General features: G+C 43.9%; 1 protein-coding gene across 3 annotated transcripts in view; it reads left to right on the top strand.

Moving 5' to 3' along the window:
• The first annotated feature begins 9,445 nt into the window (after window positions 1-9,445).
• LOC129822717 (cadherin-7-like) overlaps window positions 9,446-21,979 on the top strand; it is a 159,881-nt gene continuing 147,347 nt past the window's right edge. For 2 of the 3 annotated variants that reach the window (XM_055881042.1, XM_055881045.1), the window contains exons 1-2: window positions 9,446-9,988; window positions 19,580-20,175. In XM_055881042.1, coding sequence (XP_055737017.1) covers window positions 19,939-20,175 — 237 coding nt within the window. In that variant the 5' untranslated portion in view covers window positions 9,446-9,988; window positions 19,580-19,938. The remainder of the gene's footprint in view (window positions 9,989-19,579; window positions 20,176-21,979) is intronic. The other variant, XM_055881043.1, reaches the window with a different exon arrangement.

Here is a 21,979-nt window from a genome sequence, read left to right as displayed (position 1 = left end):
TAGCCATCCTACTCCAGCCATTCGCTTTTTAAGTGCATAGATGACATGTAATTTTTCCCACTGCCACTGTTAGTATATGTAAAGACAAGATTAAATCAAGAATAGTCTGATGGGTGACAATATTAGCTTGCCAGTTTTGAGTGATATATTGTATTATATTATCGTCATTGAAAATAAGAATTTGTTCTTAAATGACTTGCCTAGTTAAATAAATAAAAAATAAGGCCTGTTTTGAAGTTGCCCAAATATAGGCGGTGCAGACTGCTCCGGGACATCCTCCTGCAGGCTCTGGTAAAGCTTCAAATTTCTTCACCATTCCGGTGGAATATCAGGACCTCCTGGAGGTGTGCAGCAAGGCTCACGCCACCTCCCTTCCTCCACATCATCCCTACGATTGCGCTATTGATCTCTTCGCGGGCACAACACCGCCTCATGGGCGGCTATATTCACTGTCTGGCCCTGAGACCAAGGCCATGGAGGAGTACATTGAGGATTCTCTGGCTGCTGGGAGAATTTGTCCTTCTGCTCCTACTGCCGGCGCAGGGTTTTTCTTTGTGGACAAAAAGGACAAGACCCTGCGTCCAGGTATCCACTACAGGGGCCTCAATTACACCGGGGCCTACCACCTAGTTTGGATACGTGAAGGAAACGAGTGGAAGACGGACTTCAACACAGCTAGTGTACACTATGAGTACCTGGTTATGCCGTTTGGACTCACCAACGCCCCCGCAGTGTTCCAGGTACTGGTCAACAATGTACTCCGCGACATGTTGAAAAGATTTGTCTTTGTCTACCTCGACAACATCCTTGTTTTCTCCCGTTCTGCTCAAGAACACATCCTCCATGTCCGACAAGTCCTTCAGCACCTCCTAGAGAACCAGTTGTTTGTGAAAGCTAAGAATTGCTAATTCCACCGCTCCACTATCTCCTTTCTAGGATACGTCATTGCTGAAGGGAGTGTTCAAATGCATCTTGAAAAGATGAGAGCGGTGGTGGATTGGCCCCAACCCACATCCAGAGTGCGGCTGCAACGTTTCTTGGGATTTGCACATTTTTACCGCCACTTCATTCGGGTCTACAGCACCCTGGCGGCTCCCCTCTGCACTCACTTCTCCCAAGGTGCCGTTCACATGGTCTCCAGCTGTTGACAGGGCGTTTTTGGACCTCAAGCGTCAGTTTTCTACAGCCCCAATCCTCATCCATCCGGTTCCGGCACGTCAGTTCGTGATTGAAGTCAACGCTTCTGACTTTGGATTGGAGGCTGTCCTGTCCCAGCGGTCTGCCCAGGACCAAAAGCTGCGTCCCTGTGCCTTCCTGTCCCATCGTCTCAACCCCGCTGAGTGAAACTAAGACGTAGGAAATCGGGTTGTTTTGTCCTTGATTCGGCCCGATCACAGGTCCTGGAACGGGCTCATTCCTCCAAGCTCACCTGCCATCCCGGCTTCCGTTGAACCCTAGCCTTCCTCCAATAACGCTTCCAGTGGCCCACTGTGGTTCCTGACGTCTCAGCCTTCGTCGCCGCATGCACGATGTGTGTTCAGAATAAGACTCCGCGGCAAGCTCTGGCTGGCCTCCTTCAGCCACTCCCTGTTCCTCATCGCCCCTGGTCCCATATATCCCTGGATTTTGTCACTTGGCTTCCTCTGTCTGATGGCAACACCACTATCCTGACAGTAGTGGAAAGGTTCTCTGAAGCCGCCTATTTCATCCCTCTCCCCAAGTTACATTCAGTCAAGGAGACGGCCCAGCTCATGGTGCAGCACGTCTTCTGAATCCATGGATTCCCTGTCGACATCGTCTCTGATCGTGGTCCTCAATTCTCGTCCCAATTCTGGAAGGTGTTCTGCACCCTCAATGGGTCGTCGACCAGCCTGTCCTCCGGGATTCATCCCCCGTCCAATGGCCAGTCGAAGCGTGCCAATCAATACCTGGAGACTACGCTTAGGTGCCTCGTCTCGACCAACTCCACCACCTGCAGCCGGCAACTTGTGTGGGTGGAGTACACGCGGAACCCTCTTCCCTACTTGGCCAATGAGCTCTTGCCCTTTGAGTGGTCCATCGGTTATCAGCCCCGCTGTTCCCAGAGCAAGAAGAAGAGGTCAACATACCCTCAGCCCAGATGTTTGTCTGCAGCTGTCGGCATACCTGGAAGTGAGGTTGGTCTGCTCTTCTCAAGGCCAACTCCAGGTATCGTCAACAAGTGGACCGCCACCAGACTCCTGCTCCCTTCTATGGTCTCGGGCAGAGGGTATGGCTGTCTACACAGGACTTTCCCCCCCGTATTTATTGGTCCTTTCCTCATCTCTAAAGTCATTAGTCCCACTGTTGTTCATCTTCTGTTGTCCCGTACCCTCCATAAACATCCCACTTGTCATGTGTCCAGGATTAAGTCCTTGTCTCATAGTCCTTTGTCTCCTGATTTCAGGCCAACCCCTCCTCCCCGTCTCATTGACGGTCATCCGACGTACACAGTCATACGCCATCCTGAGGGATCGACCTCGGGGCAGGAGTTTCCAGTACTTGGTTGACTGGGAGGGTTATGGGCCGGAGGAGAGGTGCTGGGTCCCCGCTAAGGACATCCTGGACCCGGCCCTCATCGCCGAGTTCCATCGCCGGCACCCCGGTCAACCAGGTAAGCACCCAAGGAGGACGCCCGGTGGCGCCCCTGGAGGGGGGATACTGTCTCACCCTGATCTGTTTCACCTGTCTTTCTGCTCGTCTCCACCCCCCTCCAGGTGTCGCCCATCTTCCCCATTATCCCCAGTGTATTTATACCTGTGTTCTCTGTTTGTCTGTTGCCAGTTGGTCATGTCTTATCAAGCCTACCAGCAGTATGTTTTTCCGGCCTCCTGGTTTTCCTAGTCTCTGTTTTCTTGCCCTCCGGCTCCGGCCTGTTCAGCCTGCCCTGACCTCGAGCCTTTCAGACTCTGACCTGGTTAAAACCTGTTAAGGCTGGGGGTTCCGCTAGCGGAACGTTTCGACAACATCCGGTGAAATTGCAGGGCGCAATTGTTTTTATTTATTATTAGAAATATTTAACTTTCATACATTCACAAGTGCAATACACCAACTTAAAGCTTAATTTCTGGTTAACTTCTTGAGAATACAGGGGGTGCTGTTTTCGCATTAGCATAATTTGCTCTACAGATTAAACTGCCTCTTATTCAATTATTGCTCTTACTATATGCATATAATTAATACCATTGGATAGAAAACAATCTCTAGTTTCAAAAACCGTTTCGATTTTGTCTCTGAGAGAAACACAAGTCATTTGACAGCACTTTCCCTGACCAAGAAGTAGAATGCAAGATGTCTATGCTCGCTTCAACGCTCTGCCTATATATGGTCACGCCACCTATGACCCGAAACACACTTCATTCGCCTTCCTCTGGGTGTCAAGAGGACGTCAGAGGAGAATTTTTTTGTTTATCTTGTTCTGACGTGAAATAAGACCTATTTCTTTGGCGTGACTGACAACTTCCGGTTCTCTGAGAGGTGCGATTGTCTACTGTTTTGCTGCCGTTACGGATGAAAACTATCTCCGTCTCGAATTTTGTTTGATACATGTGACCATATCATCGTAATGTATGATTTTTCAATATAGTTTAATCAGATTATTTGAATTTTTTCGGGAGTTTTGCGGTGTTCCGTTCTCTGATTTTATTTTCGTTTGAGAGATCCGTGCCACTCGACCAGTACCAATGCTAAATGAAGTGGGAAAGTTGCCATTCTGAATCGAAACAAGGACTCTTCTGGACAAAGGACACCTTGATCAACATTCTGATGAAAGATCAGAAATAGTAAGACCCAATTTACGATGTTATTTCATATATCTGTCGTGCATGTGAACTGGTCGTGGGCGCCCAGCTGGTTCTGCCTGGCGTAGCTATGCTAATTTAGCGCTACATTTTGTTTTCGCTATAAAACATTTAATAAATCTGAAATATTGTTTGGATTCACCAGATGTTGGGCTTTCAATATCTGTACGCTGTGTATTTTTCTGAAATGTTTTAAGATGAGTAATTAGTTATATGACGTTGGTCTCTGTAATTGTTCTGGCTGCGTCGGCACTATTTCAGATTGCAGCTGCAATGTAGAACTGTGATTTATACCTGAAAAATGCACATTTTTCAAAATATAACTATGCTATACCATAAATATGTTATCAGACTGTCATCTTATGAAGTTGTTTCTTGGTTAGTGGCTATATATATTTTTATTTAGTCGAATTAGTGATAGCTACTGACGCAGGAAAAAACTGTTGGAGTAAAAAAATGGTGTCTTTTGCTAACGTGTTTAGCTAATAGATTTACATATTGTGTCTTCCCTGTAAAACATTTTAAAAATCTGAAATGGTGGCTTTATTCACAAGATCTGTATCTTTCATCTGGTGTCTTGGACTTGTGATTTAATGATATTTAGATGCTACTATTTAATTGTGACGCTATGCTGGCGATGCTAATCAGTGTGGGGGGGGGGGGGGGGGGGGGTGCTCCCGGATCCGGGGTAGAGGCTCGTTAGAGGTTAATCTAGCCACCGTGTCAGATTTCAAAAAGGCTTTACGGCGAATGCAAACCATGCGATTATCTGAGGACAGCACCCCATCAAACAAACACATGACAATCATATTTCAACCTGCCAGGCACAACACAAAACTCAGAAATAATGATATAATTCATGCCTTACCTTTGAAGAGCTTCTTCTGTTGTCACTCCAATATGTCCCATAAACATCACAAATGGTCCTTTTGTTCGATTAATTCCGTCGTTATATCTCCAAAATGTCAATTTATTTGGTGCATTTGATTCAGAAAAGCACTGGTGCCAATTCGCCCAACATGACTACAAAATATCTAATAAGTTACCTGTAAACTTTGTCCAAACATTTCATACAACTTTCCTAATCCAACTTTAGATATTTTAAAACGTAAATAATCGATAAAATTTAAGACAGGATAAACTGTATTCAATAGCGGATAAAATGAAAGTGGAGCGAGCTTCAGGTCGCGACCCCCAAACAAAACTGTCCACTTGACTATACACCCAGAAAGGAAATGGCTACTTCTTCATTTCTCAAAGGAAAAATATCAACCAATTTCTAAAGACTGTTGATATCTAGTGGAAGCCATATGAACTGCAACCAGATGCCTCAGGAATCTAGATTCACCTAGAAAAATTTGAAAACATAGTCACCTCCAATTTTTTGGGGCCTGGATGGTTTGTCCTCGGGGTTTCGCCTGCCAAATAGGTTCTGTTAAAGTCACAGACATAATTGTAACAGTTTTCGAAACCTTAGAGTGTTTTCTATCCAAATCGACCAATTATATGCATATCCTAGCTTCTGGGCCTGAGTAGCAGGCAGTTTACTTTGGGCACGCTTTTCATCCGGACATGAAAATACCGCCTCCTAGCCCGAAGAGGTTTTAAGTGTGCCTTGACTTCTAAATAAATCACAGACAGTGTCACTAGCAAAACACCATCACACCTCCACCTCAATGCTTCATGGTGGGAACCACACATGTGGAGATCATCCATTCACCCACTCTCCGTCACACAAAGACACGGCGGTTGGAACCAAAAATCTCAAATTTGGACTCAACAGACCAAAAGACAGATTTCCACCTGTCTAATGTTTATTGCTCATGTTTCTTGGCCCAAGCAAGTCTCTTCTTATTATTGCGGTCCTTTAGTAGTAGTTTCTTTGCAGCAATCTGAACATGAAGGCTTGATTCACGCAGTCTCCTCTAGAAGAAACGTGAAGAAACTTTCAAAGTTATTGAAATGTTCCGGATTAACCTTTCACGAGTATCTACCCCGGGTCCGGGAGCACCCCCCACCCCCCCCCCCACACTGAGTAGCATCGCTAGCATAGCGTCACAATTAAATAGTAGCATCTAAATATCATTAAATCACAAGTCCAAGACACCTAATGAAAGATACAGATCTTGTGAATAAAGCCACCATTTCAGATTTTTAAAATGTTTTACAGGGAAGACAAAATATGTAAATCTATTAGCTAACCACGTTAGCAAAAGACACCATTTTTCTTTGTCCACCATTTTCTCTCTCCACCAGTAGCTATCACCAATTCGGCCAAATAAAGATATTGATAGCCACTAACCAAGAAAAAACCTCCTCAGATGACAGTCTGATAACATATTTATGGTATAGGATAGGTTTTGTTAGAAAAATGTGCATATTTCAGGTATAAATCATAGTTTAGAATTGCACCCACCATCACAACTCGACTAGAATAAATACACAGAGCAACGTGTATTACCTAATTACTAATCATAAAACATTTCGTAAAAATACACAGCATACACTAATTGAAAGACACAGATCCTGTGAATACAGACAATATTTCAGATTTTCTAAGTGTCTTACAGCGAAAACACAATAAATCGTTATATTAGCATACCACATGTGCAAACATTACCAGAGCATTGATTCTAGCCAAAGAGAGCGATAACGTAAATATCGCCAAAATATATAAATTTTTTCACTAACCTTCTCAGAATTCTTCAGATGACACTCCTGTAACATCATATTACAACATACATATACAGTTTGTTCGAAAATGTGCATATTTAGCCACCAAAATCATGGTTAGACAATGACAAAAGTAGCCCAGATGGTCAGAAAATGTCGTGCGCCATATTAGACAGTGATCTAGTCTTATACATAAATACTCATAAACTTGACAAAAAAATACAGGGTGGACAGCGATTGATAGACAATTTAATTCTTAATACAATCGCTGAATTACATTTTTTAAATTATCCTTACTTTTCAATACAGGTTGCGCCAAGCGAAGCTACACCAAACAAAATGGCTGCATAAGCGTTTCACATTTTTCGACAGAAACACGATTTATCATAATAAATTGTTCTTACTTTGAGCTGTTCTTCCATCAGAATCTTGGGCAATGAATCCTTTCTTGGGTCTAATCGTCTTTTGGTCGAAAGCTGTCCTCTTGCCATGTGGAAATGCCCACTAACGTTTGGCACGAACTGGAAACGTGCCCAGCGGTTCAAAGTGTCTCAGAAATAAATGCCTCAAAATCGCACTAAACGGATATAAATTGCTATAAAACGGTTCAAATTAACTACCTTATGATGTTGTTAACACCTATAACGAGTAAAAACATGACCGGAGAAATATTACTGGCTAATCAACAGGTTGGAAGGAGGCGAGTCCGACATCCTTCGTGCGCCAGGCGCAGGCAGCCAAAGAAAGTTACTTCCGGTATTTGGTGATTTATAGAGGCACTGATTGCGCAATCGACTCCATTCAAAGCGTCATCACGTACTGACATCCAGGGGAAGACGTAAGAAGTGTCTGTTTCTCCATAGCATTTACACGGACCTTTAAACTGACTCCAGATCAGGGGCCAAGATGTCTGAAATCTGACTCCCTATCATGAAAAGTGCTGTAGAAGGAGTTCTGTTTCACTCAGACACAAAATTCCAACGGCTATAGAAACTAGAGAGTGTTTTCTATCCAATAATTATAATAATATGCATATTGTACGAGCAAGAATTGAGTAGGAAGCCGTTTAATGTGTAGAGCAAATTATGCTAATGCGAAACAGCACCCCCTATATTGACAAGAAGTTTAACTGACCTTCATGTCTTAAAGTAATGATGGACTGTTGTTGCTCTTTGCTTATTTGAGCTGTTCTTGCCATAATATGGACTTGGTCTTTTACCAAAGAGGGCTATCTTCTGTATACCACCCTACCTTGTCACAACACAACTGATTGGCTCAAACGCATTAAGAAGGAAAGAAGTTCCACAAATGATCTTTTAACAAGGCACACCTGTTAATTGAAATGCATTCCAGGTAACTACCACATGAAGCTGGTTGAGAGAATGCCAAGAGTGTGCAAAGCTGTAATCAAGACAAAGGGTGGCTACTTTGAGGGATCTCAAATATAAAATATATTTTGATTTGTTTAACACTTTTTTGGTTACTACATGATTCCATATCTGTTATTTCATAGTGTTGATGTCTTCTACATTGTAGAAAATAGTTAAAAATAAAGAAAAACCCTTGAACTTTTGACTTGTACTTTATCTGCTATTAGCCCATAGAAACGCATTCAATAACTTGTGTATACATGGAAAAACAGATAGTAAAAAAATAAATCACCATAGGGTTTGTTAGAGCCTCTTCTTTCCAAAGAATGTCATATGTTGTAGTCCAAACCGTTCGGATGCTGCAGACATTTTCATAAGAAAACCGTTTTTCGGGAAGTCTCCTGGTCTGACAAACACCACTGTAGGTCTGCCACCTTCCACCTCAGATGCGGAAGGCAGACATCGGCGATTGTGATGGATTGAGATGGAGCCCATGCAAAAAATAGATGGATTTGTATGGGATTCTTTTTTATTACGCTACTTAGATTTTTGCAGGGGCACGGACATCAACTCTATGGGAAATAGAAACACGCTTGTCCAATAATACAAGAGGTTAAATTAAGAACAATAAGCACAGAACAAGAGACACGTCCATATAAGTACCTAACACGTCCACTTTCTCAGGTTTCTCTTTCTAAGGTTTTTGTCTTCAACGATTCTAAAAGGGGAACCATCTTGTTTTATGTAAGTATAGAGAATACATATTTCTTACTAAATTCCTCTCAGTTACAGTGTTGATCTCTACTTGTACAGGTGACACTAACAATCCCTAACATGAAAAATACTCAGTCCTCCGCTCCCTTAATTTTACCTGGTATACGCACATGTATACAGTAGCTGGTTGATTCCTACAATCCGGTGCCTTTTGGACATCATAACAAAACACAAAAAAAGTATATATATTGAAATGTTTCTGTATTCTTTCAGAAAAAGGACATTTGTCTTTCAGAAAAACATATTGGTCAAGCTCAGGCAAATTTTTGGGGAGCAATTTCCAACCTGCATTTTCTAACAGGGTGGATATTTTGAGCTTAAGTTAGCTATAGCTCTGTGAGTGAGCTAGATTGAGCTAGCATAAACACTTTAATATGATATTAACTCCTTTATCAAACATATTTTTAAATTTTGTTAATTTTCACTCATTTAGCCTAACAGGGTGGGAATTTATGAGTGGGACATACAGACGAACAATATAAAACATGGAAAAATGTATAAAACTGATTGTTTATATTTATTTAGCTATAGTAATCATGACATACGTTATTGATGAGAGAGAATTTAACTGTGCCTATAAAAAAATGAAGAAAGATATGAATTGTACATTTTTTATTCCCATATGTTTGTGTTATTAAGTTAAAGGACAAGTGACCTTATATTTAAAGCCTTTTGGAATCCACATTTTACACAAAATATGAAGAACAAAAAAGGCACTGCAGAGTAGGAATCGAGAGAGAGAGAGAGAGAGAGAGAGAGAGAGAGAGAGAGAGAGAGAGAGAAAAAAAATTCGTTGATTGGAGTTGTAAATGAGTGCCTGCTCCGCATCTCTTCCGCTGTTCACCAGTGCGTTATGGTACATCTATGGTTCATCTAATGCGCGACCAGGAATACGTTTGTACAACACACTTTTTATATATAGCAGACACATCACCTGTGATAAATCGGGTTGCTGGAGAGTTAGCCTTCACGGAAAGAGCTAAACTTTTATAACTTACGACCTGCCAATACCAGGTGCGTCTTATCGAATTATTGAAGTTGATCCACTGCATTGGTGAGTAAATTCGAACCGATATTTACATGCATTTCCACCAGTTTTTTGGTTGCAGCAGTTGTGTTCTTGTGATAGATTGATTCCACTGGGACTCGAAGTTTGCTTATGGTTAATGCATGACATGATTGCTAATTCTGTAATCAGTATGCAGCGGACACAGCATTCCTGCGGCGGCTGTTCACTGAGTTGACCAAGGTTTTTGTGGTGTATGGCGCGCATAATTTTCTAGTGGCAGACATTTTCACCACTTGACCAAGATATCCTCCTTTCCTGTCCCATTTCCCTCAACACACTTGCAGGTGAGTGCTATAGATGTCAGACCGATTGCTAATGATAGGCTATGGGATGTTGTTGGTCTGTATTTTACATAAGTTCAATGTTGGTTCAATGTAGCCTGATTATGAGTGATGCAAGTCTGTATATATCCCACTGGGCATACCACATAATTTCAATGTGGATAATTTGGTCATATTTGGTTGGTATGTTGATCAATCACTATTCACCCACATTCAAAAATACAGCCAAAAGATAGTTGAATTTCCAGTGTGTCATCACTATGCTTTAAACTTTCAAAATAAAGAAAGTTGCACACTCCATGTTTAAACTCCCAGGAATTTAATTTGTATTTACCAACGTTTCGGAATCACTGTGCCTTCCTCAGGGTAATTTCATGAATACTTGAACCAGGTTATGTAGACAAACAGTGCAATTAGTGTAACCAATGACAATAGTGAGGGGTGTGTCATAATGATTAAGTTAATTCAAATGAATTAGTGAAACTGTTAAAAAAATAGTATATGGCATATTAAATATATTACGTTATTGTTATCGTATAGAAACATAATTGAATATTGTACATCATATTAGCATCAACATACATTGTTTCATTCAATTTCACATAATAATTTCATATTTCATTTCATATTTGTTACATGTAATCTTTTGGTTCAACCTTAACGTATAATGAGCATCATCATCAAGAATATATCAATTTATAAGACTTGTTCATGAAGGATACATTTTTTCATAAGAAGGGCCTACGATCAAAGTCAATATTCAGACCACTAGGGGTCAATGTTTTTAGATAGGATATCCAGTAAGCCTCCCTTTGTACTGTAGTAGTAGGATCTCGATGTTACCTCCTCTCTTTGGTAGAGCAACATGCTCAATGCCTGTGTATTTGAGGGAGGAGATGGGATGGTTAGCTTCAACAAAGTGATCTGCTACTGGATAGTCAGTGTTCTTACACCTGATTGAGCTGCGGGGTTCAGCTATGCATTGTTTTAATTGTATTTTCATTTGTCCTACATAGGCTTTTCCACATGAACAGGTGATGAGATAGATTACTCCCTTGGTCTTGCATGAGATGATACCCCTAACAGGGATCTAAAAGCATACCCAAAAGTAAAAGACACAAAACAAACCTAAAGACCAGGAAGCATAGCCCACAGAACACATTTGAATTCCAATGGATTTCAAATGTGTTCTGTGGGCTATGCCCATGACCAAAAAATCTAGCAAGTGGTAGATCTGTTCTGTGGGCTATTTCTATGCTTCTTGTTCTCAAGGTTTGTTTTGGGATCTTTTACTTTTGGTTTTGTACACCACCTTCAACAAGCTGAAAATATATTTCACAGCGGTTTAGATGGTACAATGATTCTCTCTACACTATAATTGTTTGTTCTGTCACATAAACTGAAATTAAACAAATTATTAGAATTTTAGCAGACATGAAATGACTGGGCGATTTCTAGTGCATCTTTAACAGCACAGCAAAGTTCAAATGGGAATACAATGTCAGATATTTGTTTATTTATGCAGCAGATTAATGTATTATCACTGTGCTTCATCTAATAACATAGCCAAATGACCTGGATTGCAGTTGAAATTACATTAAAAGTAGGTGGTGCAAGTGATTCATGTCATTTGAGACTGCACAGAGGCACATTCAGCAGGATTGAACATTTTGGACCTTTCAGATAGAAATAGGCTTTGCAACTTTCAAGAACATTTGTGACTCACCATCTGGATTCGGTCTTATGAAGCAAAATTTGAAATTGTGTTTTTTACTTTGGATAAAAGTAGAGACTCAGAGCTACAAAATGGTATATCATCCACTGCATTTGACAAACAATGGGAAATAAATTCTGCTTTGAAAGTTGATCAACTTGTAAACTCACTTTTGAGAAAATGGCCTTTGAATGTTTTGGTATCTAATGAAGAGTTCCTCTTTGTCTACACCCATTCAGCATCGTTCACAAACTCTTAAGCTTTAGCCCCAACCATCTCGTTTCGCTCTCGGAGTGCACATTTGACGCTCTGGCGATTATTTGTTTACCTATGGAAAACATGAAAACAGCCTAACCAGCGCTGCTGGCAACAATTTCATTACACTTTTTTTGCAGACGTTTACTAGTTTCCTGAATCGGGTCGCATTTGGGAATTGAACATGGCCCAGATTATTTCAGCAATTGACCCTTCGCCAAACTCCACTCCTGTCACGCCCTGACCGTAGAGATCCTTTTACTCTATGTTTGTTTGGTCAGGGTGTGACTCGGGTGGGAAAGTATGCTTTCTGGTTCTTTGTTTTTGGCCGGGTATGATTCTCAATCAGGGACAGCTGTTTATCGTTGTCTCTGATTGGGAATCAGACCTAGGCAGCCTTTTTTCCTTTTCTCATTTGTGGTTTGTTGTCTTTGTTAGCGGCATGTATAGCCTTACAGAGCTTCATGTTCTTTTTGTTGTTTATTATTTTTGTTGGTGACAAATAAAAGAATGTACGCTTACCGCGCTGCACCTTGGTCTGGTAGTTTCCTTGACGATTATCGTGACAGAACAACCCACCACAAACGGACCAAGAAGCGTGGCCGGGAGGAGCAGGCAGAGTGGACATGGGAAGACATTCTGGAAGGAAAGGGATCCTGGACGTGGGAAGAGATCCTGGCTGGAAAGGATCGCCTGCCGTGGAAGCAGCGAGGAAGGCGGAAGCAGCTAGTAAAGGGGCCCAGCATTACACAGGGTCACAGCTGGCAAGGAAGACCGGGAGGCCACTCAATTTTTTCTTTTTTGGGGAGGCACACGGGGAGGTTGGTGGAGCTAACTCCCCGTTCTCACGGTAGGGAGCGTGGTGCTGGTCAGGCACCGTGTTATGCGGTGAAGCGCACGGTGTATCCAGTGCGCGTTCACAGCCCGGTGTGCTCTGAGCCAGCTCTCCGCATGTGTCGTGCTAGAGTGGGCATCCAGCCAGGACGGATTGTGCCAGCACAGCGCTCCTGGTCTCCGGTGCGCCTCTTCGGTCCAGGGCATCCTGCACCGGCTCTGCGCACTGTGTCTCTGGTGTGCTGTCACAGCCCAGTGCGTCCTGTGCCTGCGCTCCGCATGTGCCGGGCCAAAGTGGACATTCAGCCAGGACGAGTGGTGCCAGCTTTAAGCACCAGATCTCCAGTGCTCCCCCACAGCCCGGTTCGACCGTTGCCTGCTCCACGGACCAGGCCTCCAGTATGTCTCCCCAGCCTGGTGAGTCCTGTGCCTGCTCCAAGAACCAGGCCTCCAGTATGTCTCCCCAGCCTGGTGAGTCCTGTGCCTGTTCCAAGAACCAGGCCTCCAGTATGTCCCCCTAGCCTGGTGAGTCCTGTGCCTGCTCCAAGAACCAGGCCTCCAGTAGGTCTGTCCAGCCTGGTGAGTCCTGTGCCTGCTCCACGAGCCAGTCCGGGGCCGGCAGCGAGGGTCCCCAGTCCGGGGCCTGCGGCGAAGGTCCCCAGTCCGGGACCTGCGGCGAGGGTCCCCAGTCCGGGGCCTGCGGCGAGGGTCCCCAGTCCGGGGCCTGCGGCGAGGGTCCCCAGTCCGGGACCTGCGGCGAGGGTCCCCAGTCCGGGGTCGGCGACGAGGATCCCCTTAACAGAGGCGCCACCAAGGTGGGGGGAGCCGGAGGTGGAGCGGGGCATGCGTCCCGCACCTGAGCCACCACCAAGATAGATGCCCACCCGTACCCTCCCCTATGGTGTCAGGTTTGCGATCGGAGTCCGCACCTTTGGGGGGGGGGGGTACTGTCACTCCTTGACCGTAGAGATCCTTTTATTCTCTATGTTTGTTTGGTCAGGGTGTGACTCGGGTGGGAAAGTCTATGCTTTCTGGTTCTTTGTTTTTGGCCGGGTATGATTCTCAATCAGTGACAGCTGTCTATCGTTGTCTCTGATTGGGAATCAGACTTAGGCAGCCTTTTTTCCTTTTCTTATTTGTGGGTTGTTGTCCTTTGTTAGCGGCATGTATAGCCTTACAGAGCTTCATGTTCGTTTTGTTGTTTATTGTATTTTTTGACGACATTTAAAATAAAAGGTGCAGCTTACCACGCTGCACCTTGGTCCGGTCATTTCCTTGACGACGATCGTGACCGCTCCAGGATTTTTGCTAACCAATCGCAGCACTCCAATGGATAGCAACTGTTGTCGAATCCAACTCCTCAGGCAGCTACATTGAAGAAGTTTTGAGATGCTGTCATCATGAGATGTAAATGACGAGGGATGGAGGATGAAGAGGAGACCTGGTTGATGACTGTGACGTGATTTGGGAGCATTAACTTCTTATGGCTGAAGCGGCAGTATTGAGTAGCTTGGATGAAAGGTGCCCATTGTAAACGGCCAGCTCCTCAGTCTCAGTTGCTAATATATGCATATTATTATTAGTATTGGATAGAAAACACTCTACAGTTTCTAAAACTGTTTGAATCAAGTCTGTGAGATTAACAGAACTCATATGGTATGCAAAAACCTGAAAAGTTCCACTTCCTGTTTGTATTTTTTCTAGGGGTGTCATATTTTCAACCAAGGGCTGATTCAAAATACAGAGAGATGTGGATGGGTTTGCACTTCCTACGGCTTCCACTAGATGTCAGCAATCAACAGAACTAAGTCTGATGACTCTAATGTGAAGGGGGGTCGAATTAGACAGAATTTAGTATCAGGTCCCATGAGGTGACCATGCATTCACCACGCGCGTTCACGTGAGAGGCAGCTGTGTTCCATCTCTCAATTGAAGTCGTTATAGTTCTCCGGTTGGAGCGTTATTCAAGATGTATGTTAAGAGCTTGCTTTCAGTTTAAGCAGGCCTCTTGGGTATTTTGGTGGGTTTTCTTCTGACTGACTTGAATTGGGAAGTCAAATGATATCTGGTCATTCACGTGTATTCCATTCTACGCTGGTGAATGAACTGACGTTTGAGTGTTTTCAAGCTGTCATTCAATTATATTATAGTATTTTGTGGCGAAGCCTGCTCAGCTCTCAACTAGATATCGAATCAAACTGTATTTGTCACACGCGCCGAATACAACGCTACAACCTTACCATGAAATGCTTACTTACAAGCCCTTAACCAACAATTCAGTTCAAGAAAGAGTTAAGAAAATATTTACCAAATAAACTAAAGTAAAAAATAATAAGAAGTAACACAATAAAATAACAAAAACGAGTCTATATACAGGTGGTACTGGTACAGAGTCAATGTGTGGGGGTACATGTTAGTCGAGGTAATTTGTAAATGTAGGTAGGGGTAAAGTGACTGCATATATAATAAACAGCGAGTAGCAGCAGTGTGAAAACAAATGGGGGGGGGGGGGTGTCAATGTAAATAGTCCGGGTGGCTATTTGATTAATTGTTCAGCAGTCTTGTGGCTTGGGGGTAGAAGCAGTTAAGGAGCCTTCTGGTCCTAGACTTGGCACTCGGGTACCACTTGCTGTGCGGTAGCAGAGATAAATGTCTGTGAATTGAGTGACTGGAGTAGTCTAAGACAATTTTGGGGGTTTTCCTCTGACACCGCCTAGTGTATAGGTCCTGGATGGGAGGAAGCTTGGCCCCAGTGATGTACTGGGCCGTACGCACTACACTCTGTATCGCCTTGCGGTCAGATGCCGAGCAATTGCCACACCAGGCGGTGATGCAACTGGTCAGGATGCTCTCAATGGTGCAGCTGTAGAACTTTTTGAGAATCTGGGGACCCATGCCAAATCTTTTCAGTCTCATGAGGGGGAAAGGTGGTGTCGTGCTCTCTTCACAACTGTCTTGGTGTGTTTGGACCATGATAGTTTGTTGGTGATGTGGACATCAAGGAACTTGAAACTCTCGACCCACTCCAGCCCCATCGATGTTAATGGGGACCTGTTCGGTGCGCCTTTTCCTGTAGTCCAGGATCAGCTTCTTTGTCTTGCTCACATTGAGGGAAAGGTTGTTGTCCTGGCACCACACTGCCAGGTCTCTGACCTCCTCCCTATAGGCTGTTTCATCATTGTCGGTAATCAGGCATACTACTGTTGTGTCATCAGCAAACTTAATGTCGGTGTTGTGTTTGACCACACAGTCGTGGGTGAACAGGGAGTACAGGGGGCTGAAGAAATTTGGCTTGGCACCTAAAACCCCCACATACTTTTACAGATGCACAATTGAGAGCATCCTGTTGGGCTGTATCACTGCCTGGTACGGCAATTGAACCGCCCACAACCGCAAGGCTCTCCAGAGGGGGGTGCGGTCTGCACAACGCATCACTGGGGGCAAACTTCCCGCCCTCCAGGACAGCAACAGCACCCGATGTCACTGGAAGGCCAAAAAGATCATCAAGGACAACAACCACTCGAGCCACTGCCTGTTCACCCATCTACCATCCAGAAGGTGAGGTCAGTACAGGTGCATCAAAGCTGGGGCCGAGAGACTGAAAAACAGCCTCTATCTCAAGGCCATCAAACTGTTAAACAGCCATCACTAACACAGAGAGTCTGCTGCCTACATACAGACTTGAAATCATTGGCCACTTTAATGTACATACTCTTATTTCATTCCTTTACTTAGATTTTTGTGTATTAGGTAGTTGTTGTGGAATTGTTTACATGTTAGATATTGCTGAACTGTCAGAACTAGATGCACAAGCATTTCGCTACACTCGCAATAACATCTTCTAACCATGTGTATGTGACCAATACAATTTGATTTGATTTGATTTTGACTAAACACGCACCCCTGAGGGGCCCCAGTGTTGAGGATCAACGTGGCAGACGTGTTGTTGCCTACCCTTACCACCTGGAGTCGGCACGTCAGGAAGTCCAGGATCCAGTTGCAGAGGCAGATGTTTAGTCCCAGGGTCCTTAGCTTAGTGATGAGCTTTGTGGGCAATATGGTGTTGAACACTGAGCTGTAGTCAATGAACAGCATTCTCACATAGGTGTTCCTTTTGTCCAGGTGGGAGAGGGCAGAGTGGAGTGCGATTAAGATTGTGTCATCTCTGGATCTGTTGGGGCGGTATGCGAATTGGAGTGGGTCTAGGTTACCCGGGATGATGCTATTGATGTGAGCCATGACCAGCCTTTCATAGCACTTTATGGCTACCGACGTGAGTGCTACAGGGCGGTTATCATTTAGGCAGGTTACCTTCACTTCCTTGGGCACAGGGACTATGGTGGTCTGCTTGAAACATGTAGGTATTACAGATTCGGTCAGTGAGAGGTTGAAAATGTTTGTAATGACACTTGCTAGTTGGTGCGTGCATGCGTTGAGTACACATCCTGGTAATCCATCTGGCCCAGTTGCTTTGTGAATGTTGACCTTGCTCACATCGGCTACCAAGAGCATTATCACACAGTCGTACAGAACAGCTGGTGCTCTCATGCATGCCTCAGTGTTGCTTGCCTCGAAGCGAGCATAAAAGGCACTTAGCCTGTCTGGTAGGCTCACGTCACTGGGCAGCTTGCGCCTGGGTTTCCCTTTGTAGCCTGTAATAACTTTCAAGCTCTGCCACATCCAACAAGCGTAAGAGCCGTGTAGTAGGACTGAATCTTAGTCCTGTATTAACGCTTTGCTTGTTTGATGGTTCGTCTGAGGGCGTAGCAGGATTTCTGATAAGCGTTCAGATTAGTGTCCCCCTCCTTGAAAGCGGCAGCTCTAGTCTTTAGCTTGATGCGGATGTTGCTTGTAATTCATGGCTTCTGGTTGGGATATGTACGTATGGTCACTGTGGGGCCGACGTCGCCGATGCACTTTTTGATGAAGCCGATGACTGAGGTGGTATACTCCTCAATGCCATTGGATGAATCGCGGAACATATTCCAGTCTGTGCTAGCAAAACAGTCCTGTAGCGTAGCATTCGCGTCATCTGACCACTTCTGTATTGACTGAGTCACTGGTACTCCTGCTTTAGTTTTTGCTTGTAAACAGGAACCAGGAGGACAGAATTATGGTCCGATTTTCTAAATAGAGGGAGAGCTATGTATGTGTCTCTGTGTGTTTACTGAAGGTGGTCTAGAGTTTATTTTCCTTCTGGTTGCACATGTGACATGCTAGTCAAAATTACGTGAAACGGATTTAAGTTTGCCTGCATTAAAGTCCCCAGGCCATTAGGAGCGCCACTTTTGGATGAGCATTTTCTTGTTTGCTTATGGCCTTCTACAGCTGGTTGAGTGTGGCCTTACCACCACAAACCGATGCTGGTACTAAATAGATGGCTACGAATAATATAGATGAGATCTCTCTTGATAGATAGTGTGGTCTACAGCTTATAGCTGAGGTACTCTACCTCAGGCGAGCAATACCTCAAGACTCTTTAATATTAATATTAATATATTCTATATGAATATTTAATATTAGACATCGCACACCAGCTGTTATTGACAAATGGAAACACACCCCGCCCCTCGTCTTACCAGACGTAACTTCTCTGTCCTGCTGATGCATGGAAAATCCTGTTAGCTCTATATTATCCATGTCGTTGTTTAGCCACAAGTCGGTGAAACTTAAGTTATTACAGCTTTTATTGTCCCGTTGATAGGATAGTCTTGATGATATATCATCCATCCAATGATTGCACGTTGGCCAATAGAACGTATGGTAATGGAGGTTTACTCACTCGCCTATGAATTCTCACAAGGTAGCCCAACCTCCGCTCCCTTTTTATCTTTTCTTTACGCAAATGACGGGGATTTTGACCCTTTCCCGAGAAAGTAGTATATCCTTCGCGTCAGACTAAAGTGATGAAGTCACAGTCACAGTATGGTTCTTAGTTAATAATTCTCCAAAGATGGTGTCACTGAGATAAGGAGTGATGAAGGCCTAGACAACAGTTGGTCATAAGTCTATTTCACTACTTCCACTAGTTCCTAATTGCATGATTGGTTTTTGGTTGTCATTCCCATACAGCAGTATGATGGTGGCTCAGTAGCTCAGGCAGAGATCCCATTGCATAATCTTATGCGGCACTCCGCAGTCCTCACACACACAAACAGACTACGGGGTGTAAAGGTCAGAACTGGAGCCAGTCTGTCGCGTTGCTGACAGTTCAGATAAATGTTTTATCTTGTGGATGAGGGCTTACCACACAGATCATGTGCCTTGTTACCGTCAGGTGGAGAGCCATAGCGCTATTACTTTTTGCTCTTATACAAAGATAAAAACCTTGGAAAAGGTAAAGCCTCAGTAATGGGAATTCAGTATGAAAGAAGGCTGAACGACACTTAATTGTTATTCCGACCACCCGTTATTGTTTCCCTGAATGTAGAAATTGCTTTGCTTGTGTACATTGAAAAAACAGGTAATTTTGCCTCCTTCATATTTTATTAACATTTCACCTAACCCAATTTGGTTTTGTCATATTGGGAATGCAGAATATTATGTAGAATTACGTATATGGGCCCCTGCAGGATGTTATGTTGATTGTATTTACCATATTTTCATTTTTGGTCAATTTCTTTAACAGTGGTTGAAAAATGTCGTTATCATTGCTTTAGCAAGCACATTACTTGCTGTCTAAAGTGACTGCGGTCACCGAGGCAATTTTGCTGACGGCAGTTTCTTTCTCTCTTTCTCTTTCTCGCTCTGTCTTTCTCTCTCTCTCTCTCCTCATCCCTTTGTTCTGATAGGTGCCAATTACTCCACCTCTGTGGTGAAGAAGCAAGCTTGCCTGTCACTATTGACCCCCCCTCTATCCACCTTCAATGTCAAATCTCTGTCTCCAAAGTGGAGAGAATTACCAAGGCTTTTGTATACAATCAAGACCAAGGAACAACAGCCCTAGTCCTATACACAGAGCTTGACTTTTTCCCTTTTCTACAATCAAAGCTCTCTTCTTCAAGGTTATATCCTCTTTGTCTTTTTTCTTTTTTGGAAAACATTGGGTCAAGAGGACAGTGGGAAGCAGGCCCTGAGGATTTTTACATTTTCTTCTCCGCTGTGTGATTTTATTCTCTCCTGTGCTTGGTGCTTGTTGGAGGGGGCCTAAATGAGGTGGTGTGGCTCAGGAAGCTTGGGGAGAGCAGGAACTCTCCTTGCTCTGCTGTTTCCCCTCTGGGAGCTGGGCTGCTGGGGGTTGATCTCCGCCTCTGGAGGCCAGAACCAGGCGCAGCACACTACTGTGGGCCCCTGGGAGATGCTTCACAGGCACAAACGCAGCTGGGTATGGAACCAGTTCTTTGTCCTGGAGGAGTACACAGGCGAGGAACCTTTGTATGTTGGCAAGGTAAGTGTTTGGACTTAATGTGTGTTCATATACAAGTGTGGATGAAAAACAAACAAGAGCTAGTGTTTAATGTCACCATATTTTCAGATAACAAATTACAAGATTTAAACACTCTGATCACATGTACAATATGTAAAGAAAATTCACACTAACTGCTTATTTGTTTCGTTAAACACATCCATATCTATTTTCAGAATTGGTCAATTAAGCTAATTAAGCTAATTCCAAACAGATAAAATCATTTTTTTATCATTAAGTATCCTTAGTGATCATTTGAATGCTGTTGTTTTTTTGTTCTATATATAATTCTCTATCCAAATCTATTAATAATATGCATATCCTAGGATCTGGGCTTGAGTAGCAGGCAGTTTACTCTGGGCACGCTTTACATCCGGACGTGAAAATACTGCCCCTACCCCAAAGAAGTTAACTTGGCTTTCGAAAACCTTAGAAAGGCAGGGTAGGATAGATATAGGTCTGTAGCAGTTTGGGCAAGAGTGTCCCCCCCTTTGAAGAGGGGGATGACCGCAGCTGCTTTCCAATCTTTGGGAATCTCAGACGACACGAAAGAGAGGTTGAACAGGCTAGTAATAGGGGTTGCAACAATTTCGGCAGATAATTTTAGAAAGAAAGGGTCCAGATTGTCTAGCCTGGCTGATTTGTAGGGGTCCAGATATTGCAGCTCTTTCAGAACATCAGCTGACTGGATTTGGGAGGAGAAATGGGGAAGGCTTGGGCGAGTTGCTGTGGGGGGTGCAGTATTGTTGATCGGGGTAGGGGTAGCCAGGTGGAAAGTGTCGTGTCTTTGGAGGCCAACGTCATGACAAAAGCATGGCCAGCCCGAAGAAAAATGCTTATTGAAATTCTCAATTACAGTGGATTTATTGGTGGTGACAGAGTTTCCTAGCCTCAGTGCAGTGGGCAGCTGGGAGGAGCTGCTCTTATTCTCCATGGACTTTACAGTGTCCCAGAACTTTTTTGAGTTTGTGTTGCAGGAAGCAAATTTCTGCTTGAAAAAGCTAGCCTTGGCTTTTCTAACTGCCTGTGTATATTGGTTTTTAACTTCCCTGAAAACTTGCATAGCTGTTCGATGCTAATGCAGAACGCCACAGGATGTTTTTGTGTTGGTTAAGGGCAGTCAGGTCTGGAGAGAACCAAGGGCTATATCTGTTCCTGGTTCTACATTTCTTGAATGGGGCATGCTTATTTAAGATGGTGAGGAAGGCATTTAAAAAAACTAACTAGGCATCCTCTACTGATGGGATGAGGTCAATATCCTTCCAGGATACCCGGGCCAGGTCGATTAGAAAGGCCTGCTCGCTGAAGTGTTTCAGGGAGCGTTTGACAGTGATGAGTGGAGGTCGTTGGACTGTTGACCTGTTACGGATGCAGACAATGAGGCAGTGATCTCTGAGATCTTGGTTGAAAACAGCAGAGGTGTATTTAGAGGGCAAGTTGGTAAGGATGATATCTATGAGGGTGCCCGTGTTTACGGCTTTGGGGTTGTACCTGGTAGGTTCATTGATCATTTGTGTGAGATTGAGGGCATCAAGCTTAGATTGTAGGATGGCAGGGGTGTTAAGCATGTCCCAGTTTAGGTCACCTAGCAGCACGAGCTCTGAAGATAGATGGGGGGCAATCAGTTCACATATGGTGTCCAGAGCACAGCTGGGGGAAGAGGGTGGTCTATAGCAAGCGGCAACGGTGAGAGAGGATCTGCAGAGAGGATTGGGAGAAACTCCCCAAATACAGGTGTGTCAGGCATGTAGTGTTATACCCAAGAAGACACAATGCTGTAATCTCT

This window comes from Salvelinus fontinalis, chromosome 25, assembly GCF_029448725.1.
Source record: "Salvelinus fontinalis isolate EN_2023a chromosome 25, ASM2944872v1, whole genome shotgun sequence".
Lineage (NCBI taxonomy): Eukaryota > Metazoa > Chordata > Actinopteri > Salmoniformes > Salmonidae > Salvelinus > Salvelinus fontinalis.
This window is presented reverse-complemented; position numbering and strand designations above follow the sequence as displayed.